This window comes from Acinonyx jubatus, chromosome C2 (assembly GCF_027475565.1).
Source record: "Acinonyx jubatus isolate Ajub_Pintada_27869175 chromosome C2, VMU_Ajub_asm_v1.0, whole genome shotgun sequence".
In the NCBI taxonomy this organism is placed as follows: Eukaryota; Metazoa; Chordata; class Mammalia; order Carnivora; family Felidae; genus Acinonyx; species Acinonyx jubatus.
The window spans coordinates 14290538-14308260 of NC_069384.1; the positions used below are offsets into that span (position 1 = coordinate 14290538).

The 17723-nt window shown below is 36.2% G+C and overlaps 1 protein-coding gene across 1 annotated transcript; it reads right to left on the reverse strand.

Moving 5' to 3' along the window:
• Positions 1-7464: 7464 nt before the first annotated feature.
• LOC113594432 (keratin-associated protein 21-1-like) lies at positions 7465-8111 on the reverse strand. Its single transcript, XM_027041800.2, has one exon. It carries the CDS (start codon positions 8060-8062, stop codon positions 7778-7780), a length of 285 nt encoding a protein of 94 aa, XP_026897601.2. The 5' UTR covers positions 8063-8111; the 3' UTR covers positions 7465-7777.
• Between the last annotated feature and the right edge of the window lie 9612 nt (positions 8112-17723).

Consider the following 17723-nt stretch of genomic DNA (forward strand, 5'->3'; position numbering starts at 1 on the left):
ATCTTAGACTACCATGTAACATCAGAACTTTTTTTATTGAAATTACCAGAGTTTTCAACAATTTATAAATGTATTCATTTGATCTTATATTATTTTATGATCGAACACGAATAATCTTCACCATTTCCATTTGGGAAAATGTCTAAATTCATTTTTCATTAAAAGCAATCTGTTTTGCATACCTACAACATTTTTGTGTATATTTATTTAGCTAGGTTTCGTGTGTGTGTGTGTGTGTGTGTGTGTGTGTGATTGTTGACCCTTTGGATACCTTTAGTTTGTAAGTTAGAGGTGTGGTTGAATAACTATATTCAACCACTGTTTTTATTTTTATTTTTATTTTTTAAAATTCTGATACAGTTAACATACAGTATTTTATTAGTTTCAGGTGAACAATATAGTGAGTCAACAATTCCTTACCACCTACTTTTCATCAGGACAAGTATACTCCTTAATCCTCACCACCTATTTCAAGCATCCCTCCACACCTCCCCTCTGATAACCATCAGTTTGTTTTTCACAGTTAAGAGTCTTTCTTGGCTTCTCTCTCTCTTTTCCCTTTGCTCATTTGTTTTGTTTCTTAAATTCCACATATGAACGATATCTTATAGTATTTGTCTTTCTCTGACTGACTTATTTTAATTAGCACTATACTCTCTAGGTCCATCCATGTCGTTGCAAATGGCAAGATTTCATTCTTTTTTATGGCTTAATAATATTCCCTGGTATATACATGCCACATCCTCTTCATCCATTCTTCTATTGATGAACATTTGGGATGCTTCCATAATTTGGCTATTGTAAACAATGCTGCAATAAAAATAAGGGTTAATTATCTTTTTGAATGCATGTTTTCATATTCTTTGGGTGAATTCCTAGTAGCAGAATTACTGGATCATATGGCAGTTCTATTTGTAATTTTTTGAGAAAACTCCATAATGTTTTCCACAGTGGCTGCGCCATTTTGCATTCCCAACAAGAGTGCATTAGGTTTCCTTTTTCTCCACATCTTCGCCAACACTTGCTGTTTCTTGTGTTTTTTATTTTAGCCATTCTGACAGGTGTGAAGTAATATCTTACTGTGGTTTTGATTTGCATTTTCCTGATGATTAGTGAGGATAAGCATCCTTTCATGTGTCTGTTGTCCATTTGAATGTCTTCTTGGGAGAAATGTCTGTTCATGTCTTCTGCCCATTTTTAAATTGGATTGTTAGTTTGTTGTTGAGTTGTGTCAGTTCTTTATATATTTTGGATACTAACCCTTTATTGGATATGTCATTTGCAAATATCTTCTCTCATTCAGTAGGCTGTCTTTTAGTTTTTGTTTTGATTGCTTCCTTTGCTGTGCAGAAGCTTTTCATTTTGATATTGTGCTAAGGTTTATTTTCACTTTTGTTTCCCTTGCCTCAGGAGACACATCTAGAAAAATCTTGGTACAGCTAATGTCAGAGAGATTACTGCCTGTGCTATCTCTTAGGATTTTTGATTTCAGATATTCACATTTAGATCCTTAATTCATTTTGAGTTTATTTTTGTGTATGGTGTAAGAAAGTGGTCCAGTTTCATTATTTTGTATGTAGCTGATCAGTTTTCTCAACACCATGTGTTGAAGAGACTGTCTTTTTACAAATGTATATTCCTTCCTCTTTTGTCAAATATTAACTGACCATATAATCATGAGTTTATTTCTGGGACATCTATTCTGGTCTATTGATTTATGTGTCTATTTTTGTGCCAGTATCATACTGTTTTAATCATTACAGGTTGGTAATATAACTTGAAATCTGGAAATGTGATACCTCCAGTTTTGTTTTTCTTTTTCAAGATTGCTTTGGCTATTCAGGGTCTTTTGTGGTTCCATACTAATTTTAGGATTATTTGTTCTAGTTCTATGACAAATACTGAGGAAGATATAGAATCAGTGAAACTTTCAAGGGGTCAATCTCTGCTTGCCTCTTGGAAAGAGACCTATTTCATGACAAGGCAGTGGCTTGTGTGGACTACATATTATGTAAACATAAGTCTGATCCAGGATACAGGATGCAAAGTGTATCCTTGATCCTGGTAGTCTGTTCAGTAAACGTGTTTATGGTAACTTCTTTTAATTCACTAGATTTATTATTATTATTAATAACAATGTCAACAATAATAAAATATGAATCAACAGTATCTATTAATATTTCAAGAAGTAACACTGGAATTTTGTAAAATGAAGACTGACCATGGGTCCACACAAAATTACTTTCTGAATAGAGATGAAAATATGAGGCTGACCAAAATCTTATCCTGCCCCCAAACGCATGTTTTCTAAAAGCATCTAAAGAAGAGAATTAGGTAGATATGTCTTTCTCCATCAGCTGAAGATAGCACGTGGGACTATGTATGATTTCAATTATCTTAAATTCATTGGCTCTTGTTTATGACCTAGCATATGATCTATCTTGGAGAACATTCTATATGTGTACTTGAAAGAAATTTGTGTTTTCTTGGAGTTGGGTAAATGCTCTCTAGAAGGGTGTTAGGTCTAGTTGGTTTATAGTGTTTGTTTCTTTTTCAAGTTTGTACACATTATCATCTTTCATGTAGTTGTTATAGCCTTTATGCAAAGTGAGATATTGACATCTTCAGTTATTATTACAGTCTCCCTTTTCCTTTCAATTCTGTCAATTTTTTATTTACTTCAGTGCTCCATTTTTAGCACCAGGTGGATTTAACACCAGTACATATGCTGTATCTTCCTGATAGATTACTCTACTTATCTTTGCAAAATGTCTCTCTTTATCGCTATTAAATTTTTTTGGCTTTAAAGTATATTTAATCTGATATTGTTATAACCATTCCAGCTTTCTTACTAGTTGTTATTTGCATAATATGTACATATATTCCTATTTTACTTTCAAGTCATTCGTTTCAAGAGGATTTGATTGTTAAAACATTTTATGATGGTTACTTTAAAATTTGTTCATATAATTGGAAAACCTGATAGTGTTAGGGTCAGTTAATTATCTTTTCTCATCTGAGTTATAATTTTCTTGTTTCTTGGTGTGATGGTATGGTGGTAATTTTGTGTATTAAAAGCATCCTGATCTTATTAAAAGTGTTTTTTCAAAAGCAGGTAGTCACCCTGTTTAGGTTAAGCACATGGGTCTTGTGGGCTATGATTCATTATTTTCAGAGTTGCTGCAGTGTTATTTTGGTCTGTTTGGTTTATCTTGCACTGCCGGTTGTCCCACTGGCCCCTGCCATTGCTACCTGAAAGTGTGGAAGGAGTTTTGCCAGCTTATCTGCTGTGTGTCTCTTGGTGGAGCAGTGACATGGTGGGAATCCCCACTTACCTCCCTCACTGCCTAGAGGTCTTTTGAAAGGAGCATGAGAGCCTCAGGTATATGAGGACAGAGTCTTCCTGGATTAGGAAATAACTCCCATTAAATAACATATAGATGAAAAGAAACTCACATAAGAAGTTCGAAGATATTTTGAGTTGATTAATAAAGAAGTACAACATACCAAATGTGTGGCTTACCATCGAAAAAGTTATTAGAAGAAAATTTATAGCTTTATATATTTATGTCAGAAAAAAGAACATTTTAAAACTCAATGCTCTAAGATTCTTTCAAAAGCTAGAAATGGAGGAAAGATTAAATATAAAGTCAGAAGAATGAAGGAAAAATAAAGACAGGAGAGGAATCAATTTAACAGAAAATGAACAAACTATAAAGAAAATTAATAATATGGTATTTACCTTTCTCTGAGTTATTTCACATAGCATAATACTCTCCAGCTCCATCCATCTCATTGCAAATGGCAAGGTTTCATTCTTTTTATGGCTGAGTAATATTGCATCTTACATATCTGTACCACATCATCTTTATCCATTCATCAGTTGATGGACATTTGAGCTGTTTTGATAATTTGGCTATTGTAGATAATGCTGTGATAAACACTGGCGTGCACGTATCCCTCTGAATTAATATTTTTGCATTCTTTGGTCAACTGCCTAGTAGTGCAGTTGCTGGATCGTAACACAGTTCCATATGATTTCACTCATATGTGGAATTTAAGAAAACAAGCAAAGGGAAAAAGAGAGAGAGAAAGATGCAAACCAAGAAACAGACTCTTAATTATAGAGAACAAACTGATGGTTAACAGAGGGGAGGTGAGTAGGGGGATGGGTTAAATAGGTGATGGGGATTAAGGAGTGTACTGTGATGAGTACCAGGTGATGTACAGAAGTGTTGAATCACTGTATTGTGCACCTGAAACTAATGTATGTTAACTGTATGTCAACTAACTGGAAAGAAAAAACAAGAAAATCAATAATACCCAAAGTTGGCACTTTGAATAAACCAGCCAAATTGATAAATTATAGACAGATTGATCGAGAATATAAGATAGAGGGGCACCTGGGTGGCTGAGTCGGTTAAGCATCTGACTCTTGGGTTTTCGCTCAGGTAGTGATCTCACAGTTCACGGGATCGAGCCCCACATTGGGCTATGTGCGCACAGCATGGAGCCTACTTGGGATTCTCCCTCTCTCCCTTTCTCTCTGCCCCTCCCTTGCTCTCTCTCTCTCTCTCTCAAAATAAATAAATAAACTTAAAAAAATAACTTTTGAAAAAAAATTGGTGTCTTCACTGGAAAATTCTTTTAAATATTTATACCACATTCTTACGTGTAACTTAAGAAAATCGCAGAAGCCTTGGTACTTGAACCCCAATATTTTTCTCCCAAAGTGATACTGAACAAGAGCTATTACACTTGTATTTTATTTTTGTGTCCCAAACACAGAACACAGAAACTGTTCTGTTCTTTAAATGATTATTTATTTATTTTGAGAAAGAAAGAGAGTGTGAGTGGGGGAGGAGCAGGGAGAGAAAGAGAGAGAGAATCCCAGGCAGTTTCTGCACTGTCAGCGCAGAGCCCAATGTCGGGCTTAAACTCATGAATAGTGAGATCATGACCTGAGTTGAAAACAAGAGTCGGATGCTAAACTGATTGAGTTACCCAGGTGCCCTGGAACCCAGAAACTATTTCTATGAAGAATACATATCTATGACTCTATCCCTTCTCTATTTTTCAAGGAGATGTAGATAGAAACACACTAATAATGAAATCTTTAATATACCATTCTCACAAAAAGTTAATAAAAGGTAGCACTTAAGGATATCTATCTATCTATCTAACTATCTATCTATCTATCTCTACATTGATAGTAGAAAATAAACCTTCCCAAGCTTCCACATAAAATACACAAAAATTAATCATATATGAAGCCACAAAGGGGGCGCCTGGGTGGCTCAGTCAGTTAAGCATCTGACTTCAGCTCAGGTCATGATTTCACAGTTTCTGGGTTCCAGCCCCATGTCAGGCTCTGTGCTGACAGCTCAGAGCCTGGAGCCTGCTTTGGATTCTGTGTCTCCCTCTCTCTCTGCCCTTTCCCTGCTCATGCTCTCGCTCTCTCTCTCTCTCTCAAAAATAAATAAACATTGAAAAAAAAACTTAAGTCACAAAGAAAAAATTAGTAAATTTTTAAAGTAAAAATACTGCAAAAACACTCCTTGATTTTTATGCAATAAAGCTAAAAATTGTTAACAAAAACAAAGAATAGAAAATCCCCTTCACCTGGAAAGTAATTCTTTGGTTAAACAATTCTCAAGTGAAAATAAAATATAATATGAATATTATATCATATTAATATACATAAGAGTATATATTAATACGATATAAATGCTATAGCATTTTAAAATAACAGTAATAAAAAGAGTAGTTAACAGAATTAAAGAAAATTCAAGCAGTAACCAGAGAAAAAAAATCATAGCACATAACGCTAAACACTTTCTGTCAGTGAAAATGAAAGAAATAACATGAATGAGTTAACAACCCAGTTAAGAAAAGCTTCATAACTAACAACTAAGTAAACCAAATAAAGTGCAAGGAAACATTTTAAATGAATGATAACAAATAGATAAACAGAACTTAGTAGAGAAAAGACAAAAAAAAGAAATTTTAAAAATGACTCAGAATGCTATTATTTGAAACAACTAACATTTATAAATCACACGCAAACTTGGTCAAGGAAAAAAGGGAAAAGGCACGTACAAAATAAATAACAAGAAAGAAAGAAATATGGAAATAAGTTTTAAAATTATACAAATCTACTTTGCTCATTTTTATGGGTATAAATTTGAAAACCCAGATTCCTAGGGGAATACCGATTATCAAAATTGATACTGTTACACTGAGGAATTACAAAGAGATTAATTTTCTTAGAACAAACAGAAAATTATTAAGGAAGTGACCTGCAAAATATTCCAGATTCAGATATTTTCTCAGAGAAATTCTACCAAATCTTTAGAGACAAGGTATTCTGAATGTGTTATAGATGGTTCCAGAGCATTGCAGGGGAAGGGAAGCTTCCTACTCCCTATTAGGAAGGACACACAGCATTGATATCAGTGGTGGACAGACAAGGTGCCTCTGTGATTTCTGCCTCTTGGTGTCAGTGCCTTGTATCATCCCCGTCTCTTGAGTTTGAGCAAATCTTGTGACTTACCTATAATAAATAAAATGTGGCAAAGATAGTAAGACATATGTAATTGTGTGTATGTGATTATGTTGTATAGAATTGTGTCGTATTGTGGCACCCTTCTTGTTGGAGTCTCTCTGCCTTCCTTCCTGGCTTTGAGAAGGCAAGCAACAGTATATGGGGGTCCACATGACAGGCACTTATAGGCAGCCTAGTGGAGCTAAGGGTAGCCTCCACGAGACAGCCTGCAAAGGCCTGTAGCCAACAATGTTGAGCTTCAGTTATACATAAGGGACTGAATTCTTCCGAGCATGTGAGCTTAGAGGCAGATCCTTTTTCAGTTGAGACTCAGATGAGACCAAGCATCTGGCAAACAACTTGGTTACTGCATTGTGAGACCCTGAAACTTTGCCTATACCTTCAGTGCTGTTTTTATCCAATTATTATGGCCCACCATGCATGCCACATAGTTTTACAATCTACTCCTACCTTAGGAAGTAATAGATTATAAAAATTTTCCTTAGGTTGTTTCTTTTATTAAAATATTTTTTAAGCAAGAAGTAGAGAGGAATATAACCACATCCATTTATTTTAAGAGATACATGAATATAACATTGGGGAAATTATTATTTTTCTTAATTATTTACGATGCACCGCACAAAACTTAACTTATAATTTATAAAATAATATCTCATTTGGTGTTAAGAGATACGCAGCATGAAAAGATTATTCCCTCAGTAGCAGGGGAGGAAACTGAAGCTTCCAAAAAATAAGTTACTTTCCTAAGACAATTGACAATGGAATTGGTCAAGAAGCTGACCTAGGAATATCAGGAAACTATCTCCCTAAGGAGATAATTGTTACCTTTCTTGTAAACTGAAACCAAAATATGTTAGGAAGACACCTGGGCAGCAAATGAATGACATAAAAAGCAGGGGTGCTGTTCAGACTGGACAATTTTATTAGGTCAACACAGAAACGAACTCCAGCATGGACATCATCAAGGCAGTCGCTGTGACACCATCATCCTGATGAAGGCGGAACTGTGGGGCCACAGGTGAATTTCCATCTTCCACTCCACGAGGTAAATCCAGGGAATCTGTAGGTTAGGCTGTAGGCAGCAACAGACCTACTAGACTTTCATCCTGCAGGATGTCACCCAAGAGAAAGGCTCAGAACGTGTGGGGCTCAGAATTGGTGAATCCCACGTCCAGGCGTAGAGGGTGAGAGTCCCCTACGGTGCCCTCGTTACTAGTAGCCACAGCCAGAGCCACAGCCATAGCAGGAGCCATAGCCGCAGCCCAGGCCTCTGTAGCCACAGCCTCCATAGCCACAGCCTCTGTAGCCACAGCCTTTGTAGCCAGAGCTTCCATAGCCGCAGCCTCCATAGCCGCAGCCTCCATAGCCACAGCCTCCATAGCCACAGCCCCCATAGCCACAGCCTCCATAGCCACAGCCTCCATAGCCGCAGCCTCCATAGCCACAGCCTCCATAGCCGCAGCCTCCATAAGAGTTTCCGTAGTAGCTTCCACACATGGTGTTGGCTGTTGAGGTTGTGCTTGGCTAGAGAAGGAGAGAAGTGTCACTTTGGTGTGGATTTCTCCCTGCAGGGGGCCTTTTATATGCCTCAGGGTTGGGGGGTGGCTCCCACACGTGCTCCTGTCATTGGCTAATTTTTTGACTCATCTAATTAATGTGTTGTTTCAAGACCAGAGCCCAATGCCTGAAGGCATTAAGGAGGCTTGCTTTAACCCCCCGAAGACCTTTAATAAGATGGTGGAGTCACACTTACAAAATTGTCTTTCATAACAAATCTTCACTTTAACATTCTATAACCAGATATCATATAATGCAGGGAACATTTTCAGTAGTTTCAATTGACTTGCTCTTGACCGCAATTCTTTTTTCTCTTTGACCTCCCCAAATTCTATTGCCCTCCATAATATAGTTTTACCTCTTGTTCTAGCCCGAGTCAAATTATGTTTTGTGGATTACGTAACAGTAATGAGATTAAAGTAGGGAACAAAGATTAAATATAGTATGAAACTAATTTGGGAGATCCTCTGTATCTCAATCAGCTCTCCTCTAATTATCAGAGGTGTGAGGACACAAAATCTTTATGTTACTGATTTCATCTGCCTTGATAAGGAATTCAAATAAGGAAAGAGGATTTTAACCCAGTCAAACCTATAAATGAAACAACGTTTTTCTTTATTCAAAATGTTTCCTTTCAATGTATGTCTTTGTAAATATACTTTTGTAAACAAAATACATAAACACATGATTGTTGTGAAATGTTAGTGTCCTTCTTGATAGGAACATATTAGCAGACAGATCTTGACCATGTCAGTGTGAATTTTCCAGTAAACAAAATGGAATTTTCACTCTGGAAATATTATACAATATTGTTATCGTCTGTCCAAATTTGACCAAATCTAATCTTTGACTCCTGTGGGTCATAAGTGCACTGATTGGTGGACTTTCCTATCAATTAGGGGTAAAAATACTTTGATATTTTATTACTCTCATATGTTTATGTATAGTGTTAACAATTTTCATGTGGGAAAATTTCTAGTTTTACTTTTCAAGAAAACTAGTAACTTTTACAGTATATAGTACTTATCATAAATATTCATGTCTCTCCATCATTTGCACCCTCGTGTGTGTGTGTGTGTGTGTGTGTGTGTGTGTGTGTGGTGGTGGTGTAGGGGGAGGAGGAGGAGACAGATACTGCTGCCCTTGTAGCTATTTAACTACTGGTGTGGCAAAACAGGTAAGTCATGACTAATGGTTTTTCTAATGGGCATCTACGTAAAAGTATTTTCACGTGCAGCTACAAGACCTACTATGCTCTACATTAATCTAATGTAAGTCTCATTTTAGGAGAATTCAGTGTTTTATCCAGGTCATTGGGTAAAAATGGTAGCACTATTGCCTATGAAATATTCTATTTTCCACCCCAATTTTCTCTATACTGATAGTATACATTTCAACATGCGCTTCTAGACAGATATAATATCACCCCTACCTTATGTATTCTTATATCTCCTTTTCACTCACAGATAAGAATCTCTATGCAGCTGGTTGATATGCCTGATAACCCGGTATTCCCCCAGCAAAGATGATCTCATTTTAAGGTCAGTCTCAATGAGTCTTTTGAGTGTGTCAGACTCTGGTCATCTCCTGGCAGAGTCCCTATTTCCAGGAAGTGGTGGCTCAGGTAGAATCACATCATACAAAGCACATGTTTGGCCCAAATGGAGGCTTAATAGTATGTTCTCAATCCTGGTAGCTTAACTGACTTTCAGTGAAGCTCCTGGTGATGAATCCCTACCTTTATTTTCCTTATTTATTGATAGTCTTAATTAGGCACTCATAATATAAAGAAATGGCAGTAAAATATAAAGAAACAATGGTGACTATTTTTTATTTGCCATTCTTGTAGATAGCAGGCCTGTTAATGAAAAAGGATCCATGTAGGGATTATACTTAGATCAACATGAGAGGCTGGCATTATCCTCTTTGGTCCCTAACTGCAGGCTTTCTAAAAGCAAACAGAGGCAAGAACCCTCTGTTGGCATCTACTCCTTCCTCCACAAAGTGAAAAAGTCAATCCATTATGAAGTGCTAACTTGACTTTCCCAACTAGTGACTTGGGTAGAGAAGTTGGTGATCATTCCTTTGAGAAAATATGAAGAGAAGAGGGAAATGATTTCTCCTTACTAAAATATATGTTGGGCCAATGCTGAGTATTTGCATACACTATCCCATTTAGTGGATCAACAAATTTATAGGTGAAGCATTTTAATTTCTATTTTAGCTACGCCAAATTAAGCCAATTCTCAGAAATGGAAATTTGAAGGATTTTTGGTGACATTGTGCAGAACTGAACATCAAATATATTTATTCTTGAACACACATCTGATTCCTGATACAAATTGGTGATCTAGAATGTGATGGAAGCCATTGTAGTCTTGAATAATATTTCTTAATTATTAACATGTTGTGAAAGTGGGTTTCAGGGTATTTGTTCCGGCAGCTTGGAACACAGGACCATAAGACAGCGAACAAAATATTTTGTATCTAATATACAAATCATGTGTACCGGTGCCAAATATACAGCCAATATACTTTTATTTATATAAAGTTATAGGAAGCTAAAGGACAGGAAAAACATTAATTATCAGTGATAGCAATACGAATAGTGGTTACCTCTGGCTAACATGAGTGTGAATTCATTTCTTTAAGTGTTTTTTTCTGCATCTGTTGGGACGATCGTTGATATCTTTTGCCTTATTTATTCTGTCCATATTGTGAAATCTATTGATTGTCATATGGTAAAAAAAGCTTTGCATTCCTAGTTTAATTTTATTTGACAAAGATTTATTACGCAAATATTTCTTAAAACATTTTTGTTTGGTAATATTGGTCTTATGTATTGTCATGGAAAAATGTTCCCCCTCCCTTAATGTGACATAGATATTTTTAAATTCAATATTTGATGTAATTTATCATTTAAGAACTTTGACCTGAATGTTGTATGTGTGTGTGTGTGAACATTTAAAAAAATATGTGTATATTTTAAAGATATAAGGTTATTTAGATTTCATATTTATTTTGTACTAGTTTTGATTATGTGAGTCTTTCAAGAAATTTTTCTATTTAATTTAAGTTGTCGAATTTATTGTTACAAAATTATTCACCCATCCCTGTATCTATTAATCATGTCTATAAAATCTGTGGTGATGTCATTTCTTTAATCTACATATTGATCATGTAAATTTGTAATCCTTTTAAATTATCAATTTAGATTAAGATTTTTCAAAAAATCTTAATGTTAGTTTCATGATATTATTCTTTGTTTTCTATTTCATTGATTTCTGATTTTATCTGTTTTATTCCCTTCTTCTACGTAGTTGATAGAGTTTGTTCTTTTTTCTAAGGTAAAAGCTTAATTGTTGATTTTAAAACTTTCTTCTCTTCTAAGATATGCATTTGAAGCCATAAATTATTCTGCAGTCACTGCTGACATATAATCCCACAACTTGTAGGATTGTCTTTTTTATTGTCTTTGTAATTCTTTCAAAAATGTTTTTAACTTTCTTTGTGATTCATATTTGATCCATGAGATTTAGATTGTGTTGTTTTGGAGATATCCCAGATATTTCTGTGTTCTTAATGTTTTATTTAATACAGTGGAATTTATGCCTTTTAATTTATTGAATTTAATTTATTAGAACTTATTTTATAGTCCAGCTTATGATCGATCTTGGAGGATTCCATATGCATGTGAAAACAATGTACATTCAACCACGGTTGGTATAATGCCCTGTTGGTGCCAATTAGGTCAATTTGGTTGATATCTTCCTGTTTCCATAAATATGATTTTCTGTCTACTGAGTTCTATCAATAGCCAAGATAATTGTTTTGAAATCTCTAGTTAAAATTATGGATTTTTCCATTTTTCCTTTCAGTACTTTTTAGTTTATGCTTCACCTCATTTTGAAATTCTGTCATTAGGTGCAGGCACATTTAGAATTATTATTAAGGAATTGATTTTTCTATCATTATGACATATTACTCTTCAGCTTTAGTAATATGCCTTTTTCTGAGATGTATTTGATTGGTAATGATATATATCTGCTCCACCTTTATTATTATTTAGTCTTTCTGTGTCTTTACATTTAATGTGGATTAATTCTGGATAAGCCACGTTTGATTCTTATTTATAGTTAACATATTTTTACTTTCAAATTCAATGTATCTTGACACAGTTTTATTTAACTCTATACTATCTCATTATTTGTTTTCTATTTCCTAACCTATCCTTCCCCCCCATCTGTTAATTTTTTATTGGCTTATTTTATTGTTTTATTAATTCTACTTTATCTCCTCTACTGGCTTATGAGATATAATGTTATTTATTAGTCACTACAAATAGTACAGTATGCATCTTAATTTATCACTTTTTTTTCAAATAACGTGATACTATTTCACATAAGATAAACTTACAGCAATGCACATCCTTTCTTCTATCCCTTCTTAATGCTATTGTCAGGATTCTTAGGGATTTTGTGTTTCACTGAAGAATTTAGTTTTTGAATTATTTTTTGGTTTGAGGCTTACCTTATCTGATATTAATATAGCCTCTCCAACTTTCTTAAACTGGTGTTTACTATATATTAATAATTTATATGCGTAGTATATATTTATTCATCCTCTTATTTTTAATTTATCTATTAAATAGTAGGATATATTTATTCATCCTTTTATTTTTAATTTAACTTATTTATTATATATATAAATATATATGTGTTGTGGGTTTCCTTTAGAGCATAGATATGGGTCTTATTTTTAATTGTCATGTTTAGACCATTTTAATTAATGTAATTTTTGTCATGGTTGTGTTAGGGTCTATATCTTGCAATCTGGTTTTATTTTTTTTTCTTTAAAATTATTTAATATTTATTTTTGAGAGAGACAGAGATAGAGGCAGAGCACGAGTGCGGGAGGGGAGGGAGGGAGGAAGACACAGAATCCGAAGTAGGTTCTGGGCTCTGAGCTCTCAGCACAGAGCCCGACCCAGGGCTCAAACTCAGGAACCATGAGATCATGACCTGAGCTGAAGTTGGCCGCTCAACCGACTGAGCCACCCAGGAGCCCCTTGTTGTTTGTTTTCTACTTACTACATTTGTTATTTCCTTTTCTTACCTTATTTTCTTGTCTCCTTCAGATTTTTTTTTTAGTGTTCCATTTTATTCGTCCATTGATTTATTAGATATATTTATGTTTGTGATTTTAATAGCTTCTCTAAGGATTACAGTCCATATTTTAATTTGCCACTCCATGCTGAAAGTAATATTATACCACTTTACACATATATACTAACCTTATACCAGTGTACTTCCTTCCTCCCACTTTTTGCTATTATAATAATATTTACTATTTTTAGTGTAAGGTTAATTAGCATTTAAAGAAATTAGAAAATGAAAAAAAAATGTTTCAGTTTACCCAAATATTGATTATGATAATACCTGTCCTGGTTTTCTTTGTGTTCTTATTACTTGGTGCTTGTTGAGTTCTTCAGTCTCTGAGTTTATGGTATCTTTTTTTTATTAAAAATTTTTTTAATGTTTCATTTATTTTTGAGAGACAGAGCATGAGCAGGGGAGGGTCAGAGAAAGAGGGAGACACAGAATCTGAAGCAGGCTGTCAGCACAGAGCCTGATGTGGGGCTCAAACCCACAAACCATGAAATCACGACCTGAGCCAAAGTCAGATGCCTAGCCAACTAAGCCAGGCGCCCCTATAGTATCTTTTAAAAAAATTAACTTTAGGAATATTTCAGCCATTGGTTATTCAAATATTCAAAACTTGTGATGTTTTTGAATGGGCGTGTTCCTATGCGATACAAGTCACAGCCGCTCATATTCCTTATATTCCAGACATCTCACATGGCAAACCCAGCATCAGTGGTATTGGGAACATATAGTTGTTTTACAAAGAAGAGAGAGATTTTGGGGAAACAATAAAACATTTCACCGCACTGTACCTGTACGTGCTGTTACAGGTACTGCTCTGGTGAAAGTTTTGTCCATATACACTTGCACTGTGGTGAGCTATTTACATAGAAGCTTCATTAGTGTCCACTTAAACAAGAAACCTTCCGGTCAAGTGAGCCCGAAGCACTTGTCAATCTGTTCTCGACTTCCTTCCTTCTAGTCTATTCTCCTCTTGCTGCCTTTTCTTCTAGCCCTTTCTACATTGGCTTTATTTTTCATAGCACATCCAAATACAGCCCCCTACGTATATAGCATGCAACATTTTAGATTAAAAGTCAGAGGGAAAGGCTTTTATTTTTTTAAAGTTTATTTATTCGGAGATACAAGGGGGGAGGGCAGAGAGAGAGAGAGAGAGAGGGAGAGAGAATCCCAAGCAGGCTCAGCACTGTCCATGCAGAGCCTGACGGGGGCTGGAACTCATGAAATGTGAGATCATGATCTGAGCTGAAAACATGAGTTGGACGCTTAACCGACTGAGCCCCAGGTGCCCCAAGAGGGAAAGGCTTTTAGATTCCACATTCAACTTCTAATGGCATGATGATGATGTTAATGATGATGATGGTGGTGGTGATGCTGATAAATGTTAACACCTGCATAATACTGTGCAAATCTAAGTGTTTGACATACATAAACTCATTTCATACTTTAGATAATGCTATGAAGCAATTGAAAATGTCATTTTAACTTTATAGATAGGAATGATCCAAGATACAAGTGTCAGAAACAATGGTTCCCTCGAAACAGACTTGTGGTAGGAAAAGGAAGTGGAAGGTGATCGTTTTGTTCTCTACTGTATTTTTGAAGCTGACCTCTTTAGCCACTTATTAGCTGCTTTTTTCCCCCCTGTACTGAATCAAAGGGTGGAGAAGGAGAGTAAGAGGATAGAACAATCTTATTTGGCCGTGGCCTTTGTGTTCTCCATGCTCAGCAGATGGTTAAAGCTGGCATCTCTGGCATTATGTCCTGGGAGACACTAAGGATGACATTTCTCTCACTGGGTACTAGAAGACTGCTCTCGTAGGTTCCCGAATCCTTACTTCCCTTGGTCTGGCATCTTGCCACGCTTTCTGGTATGTGTCGTTTACCACCATCACAGGCTCTAACTCCGAAGCTTTGAAGACCGTGGCACCTTGCGCTGAATTCTATTCTTACACTGAATTCATCAAATCACATGTTAATGCAGACACTGATTTTAAGCACTCTTACTTCAAAATCCCTTGGTACCCTCGTCACGTTTGCTCTACTAGCAAATCACTCCCAGATCCACACTTGTCCATCTTAGAGGGTGCTCCTTTTCTAAAAATGAAACCAATATTCCTTACCCTCTTATTTTTTCCCAATTCTTCACACCTCACTGAAGGCCATGTCATTTCATCTAGACAATCAATATAATTTTTGTTCTGGATCACCTCATTTTAATGTTATGCTTTTCACATAATTTCTGATATGTGCTCTGGTTCATAGCTATTGTCCTGGGAGTATTCTTAATAGTGCCACCTTCGATATTCAAGTGTATTTAGTGTGGACGGCAAATTACATGGCCTTCTGTCTACGGTTTGTCTCATTCGTTACCTTTCTTTCAGCAACCTCTTTTCTCCTTCTAGCCCCCTTACCTGGTCAACTGTCATCTGTGCATCAATGCAAGTCTTCTCTACTCCAAACCCAGGCTCCCACCTGCTGCCGGAGGAAACCCCAGTGCCACACGGGGTGACGCCACTTGTGTTGACAGCATTCTCAGTGCCCCTTGATCATCCTTCCCCTTGTTCTCAGAATTCTTTCTTTCTTTCTTTCTTTCTTTCTTTCTTTCTTTCTTTCTTTCTTTCCCCCACGGCTATTCATTCTACCCTTCACCATCAGCCCTAAAGCCTCTTCAGTGCTCACTTCTGCCTCCGCCCTCCTCTGTCTGTAACTCTTGCTTCATATTTCACGGAGAAAAGAGAATCTATCAGGGGAAAACTCTATCAACTCTCTTCCCACACACTTATCTACATTTGCACCTGTCTCTTAGCCTTTTATCTTAGTCTCAGAGGAAACTATATCCTCCCTCCTGTCCAAAAAATCATTCTTCCATTTTGCGTTAAATGCCACCTCTTTTAGCACCTTGTTTGATAAATTATCCTCTCTGTTGCTATATTTCCAGCTCCTTTTTTTTTCCACTGACACCTTCCCTTCAGTCTATAAACATGCTCAAGTCTTTTGATAGTAAAAAGCCGGTCTCAACACCAGATCGCCCCTAGCTGGCTTTCCCTCAACTTCTTTCATGTCGAAGGTTTTAAATACCTTCCTCTGATGCCTTTCAGTCTTCACTCTGCTCTAACCTGTCTCCAGCCCTCTATAAGCCAAGGATTGTTCTCCCTCAGGTCACTGACAGCCTGTTGACTATGCAGTCTCCTTGACGTGTCTCGTGTTGGTCCTCTTTGTTTTAGGACATTTGGTGCCGATGACCACTTCTTTGCTTGGCTTCCATTATATGCTTTTCCTCATTTTATTCTCTTGCTTTGATAATGTTTCTTACCAGTCTACCTATAGGTCTGTTCTTCCTCTGTCAGCTGGAGGTCTGCTCCTGGTCCTTTTCTCCTCCACTAAACACACAAAATGGAATCTCATAAGCAGGACATAAATTCCATTCTGGTGCACCTCCTGGGTTAGTATCTAACACCATTCCCAGCTAGTCCCTCATATGCCAATAACTGTTTTATCCTGTTTTCCCTTAGAGTTTTCTGATTGTGACATTCATTCATAGACCTTCCTGTCCGGCCAATCTCTGAATCAACTGGTAAGTCTCAACTTGAGCATCACACCATCTGAGGAGAGTTTCCTTGTCTGCCTCATACACAACCTACTTAGGCACATCAGCAGATCCAGGTAATTTCATCAGTCATCATCCACAGAACACTGACCTTTCCTTACTATCGGACTTAGCATTTGTATTACAGTGGTTTATTTTAGGCCTACTTCAATAAGATTTATTAATTCATTAATACGTTCATTCATTAACGCATACATATTATATAAACTGAACACTTATCATAAAAAGAGAAATAAAGCATAACCCCTGCCCTGAATGAGCTTGTATCCTAGTGAGTTGGACAGGCAGGTGAGTATACACTTCAGGTAGGTGCTCCGAGAGAGGTGGCTATGAGGGGTATCATGGGATCATAAAAAGGGAGACATCAGACTGATAGTAAGGTAAATGATCCAGAAGAAAGAACGCACAGATTGAGTTTTCTATGACAGTGATGGAAGTCAAATAAAAACAAGATGGGAAATTTTTCTGGGTAGAGGGCATGACATATAAAAAGGCATAGATTTACCAAACAACCTTGTTTTTCAAGAGATATACGTAGTGATTATAAATTCCTTAAATGTCTTGTCTTGTTTATTTCTGTATTCTCAGCATTAAGCAGAATTTCTATGACAGAAGTTTGGCTCCTAAATGAATAAACGAGTTACGAGATCAAGAAATAAAATACTAATTATTGGAAAGGCCAAATTGGGACTGTGTCTGTTTCTTGAGTAACAAAACACTGCCCAACAATTATTATCCCCTCAATAGTTCTGGACATTGATAAAGGTTTTTCATAGTTCAAAGTCAGCAGAAGAATGAGATTCACTGTACCCGACATGTGAACTCT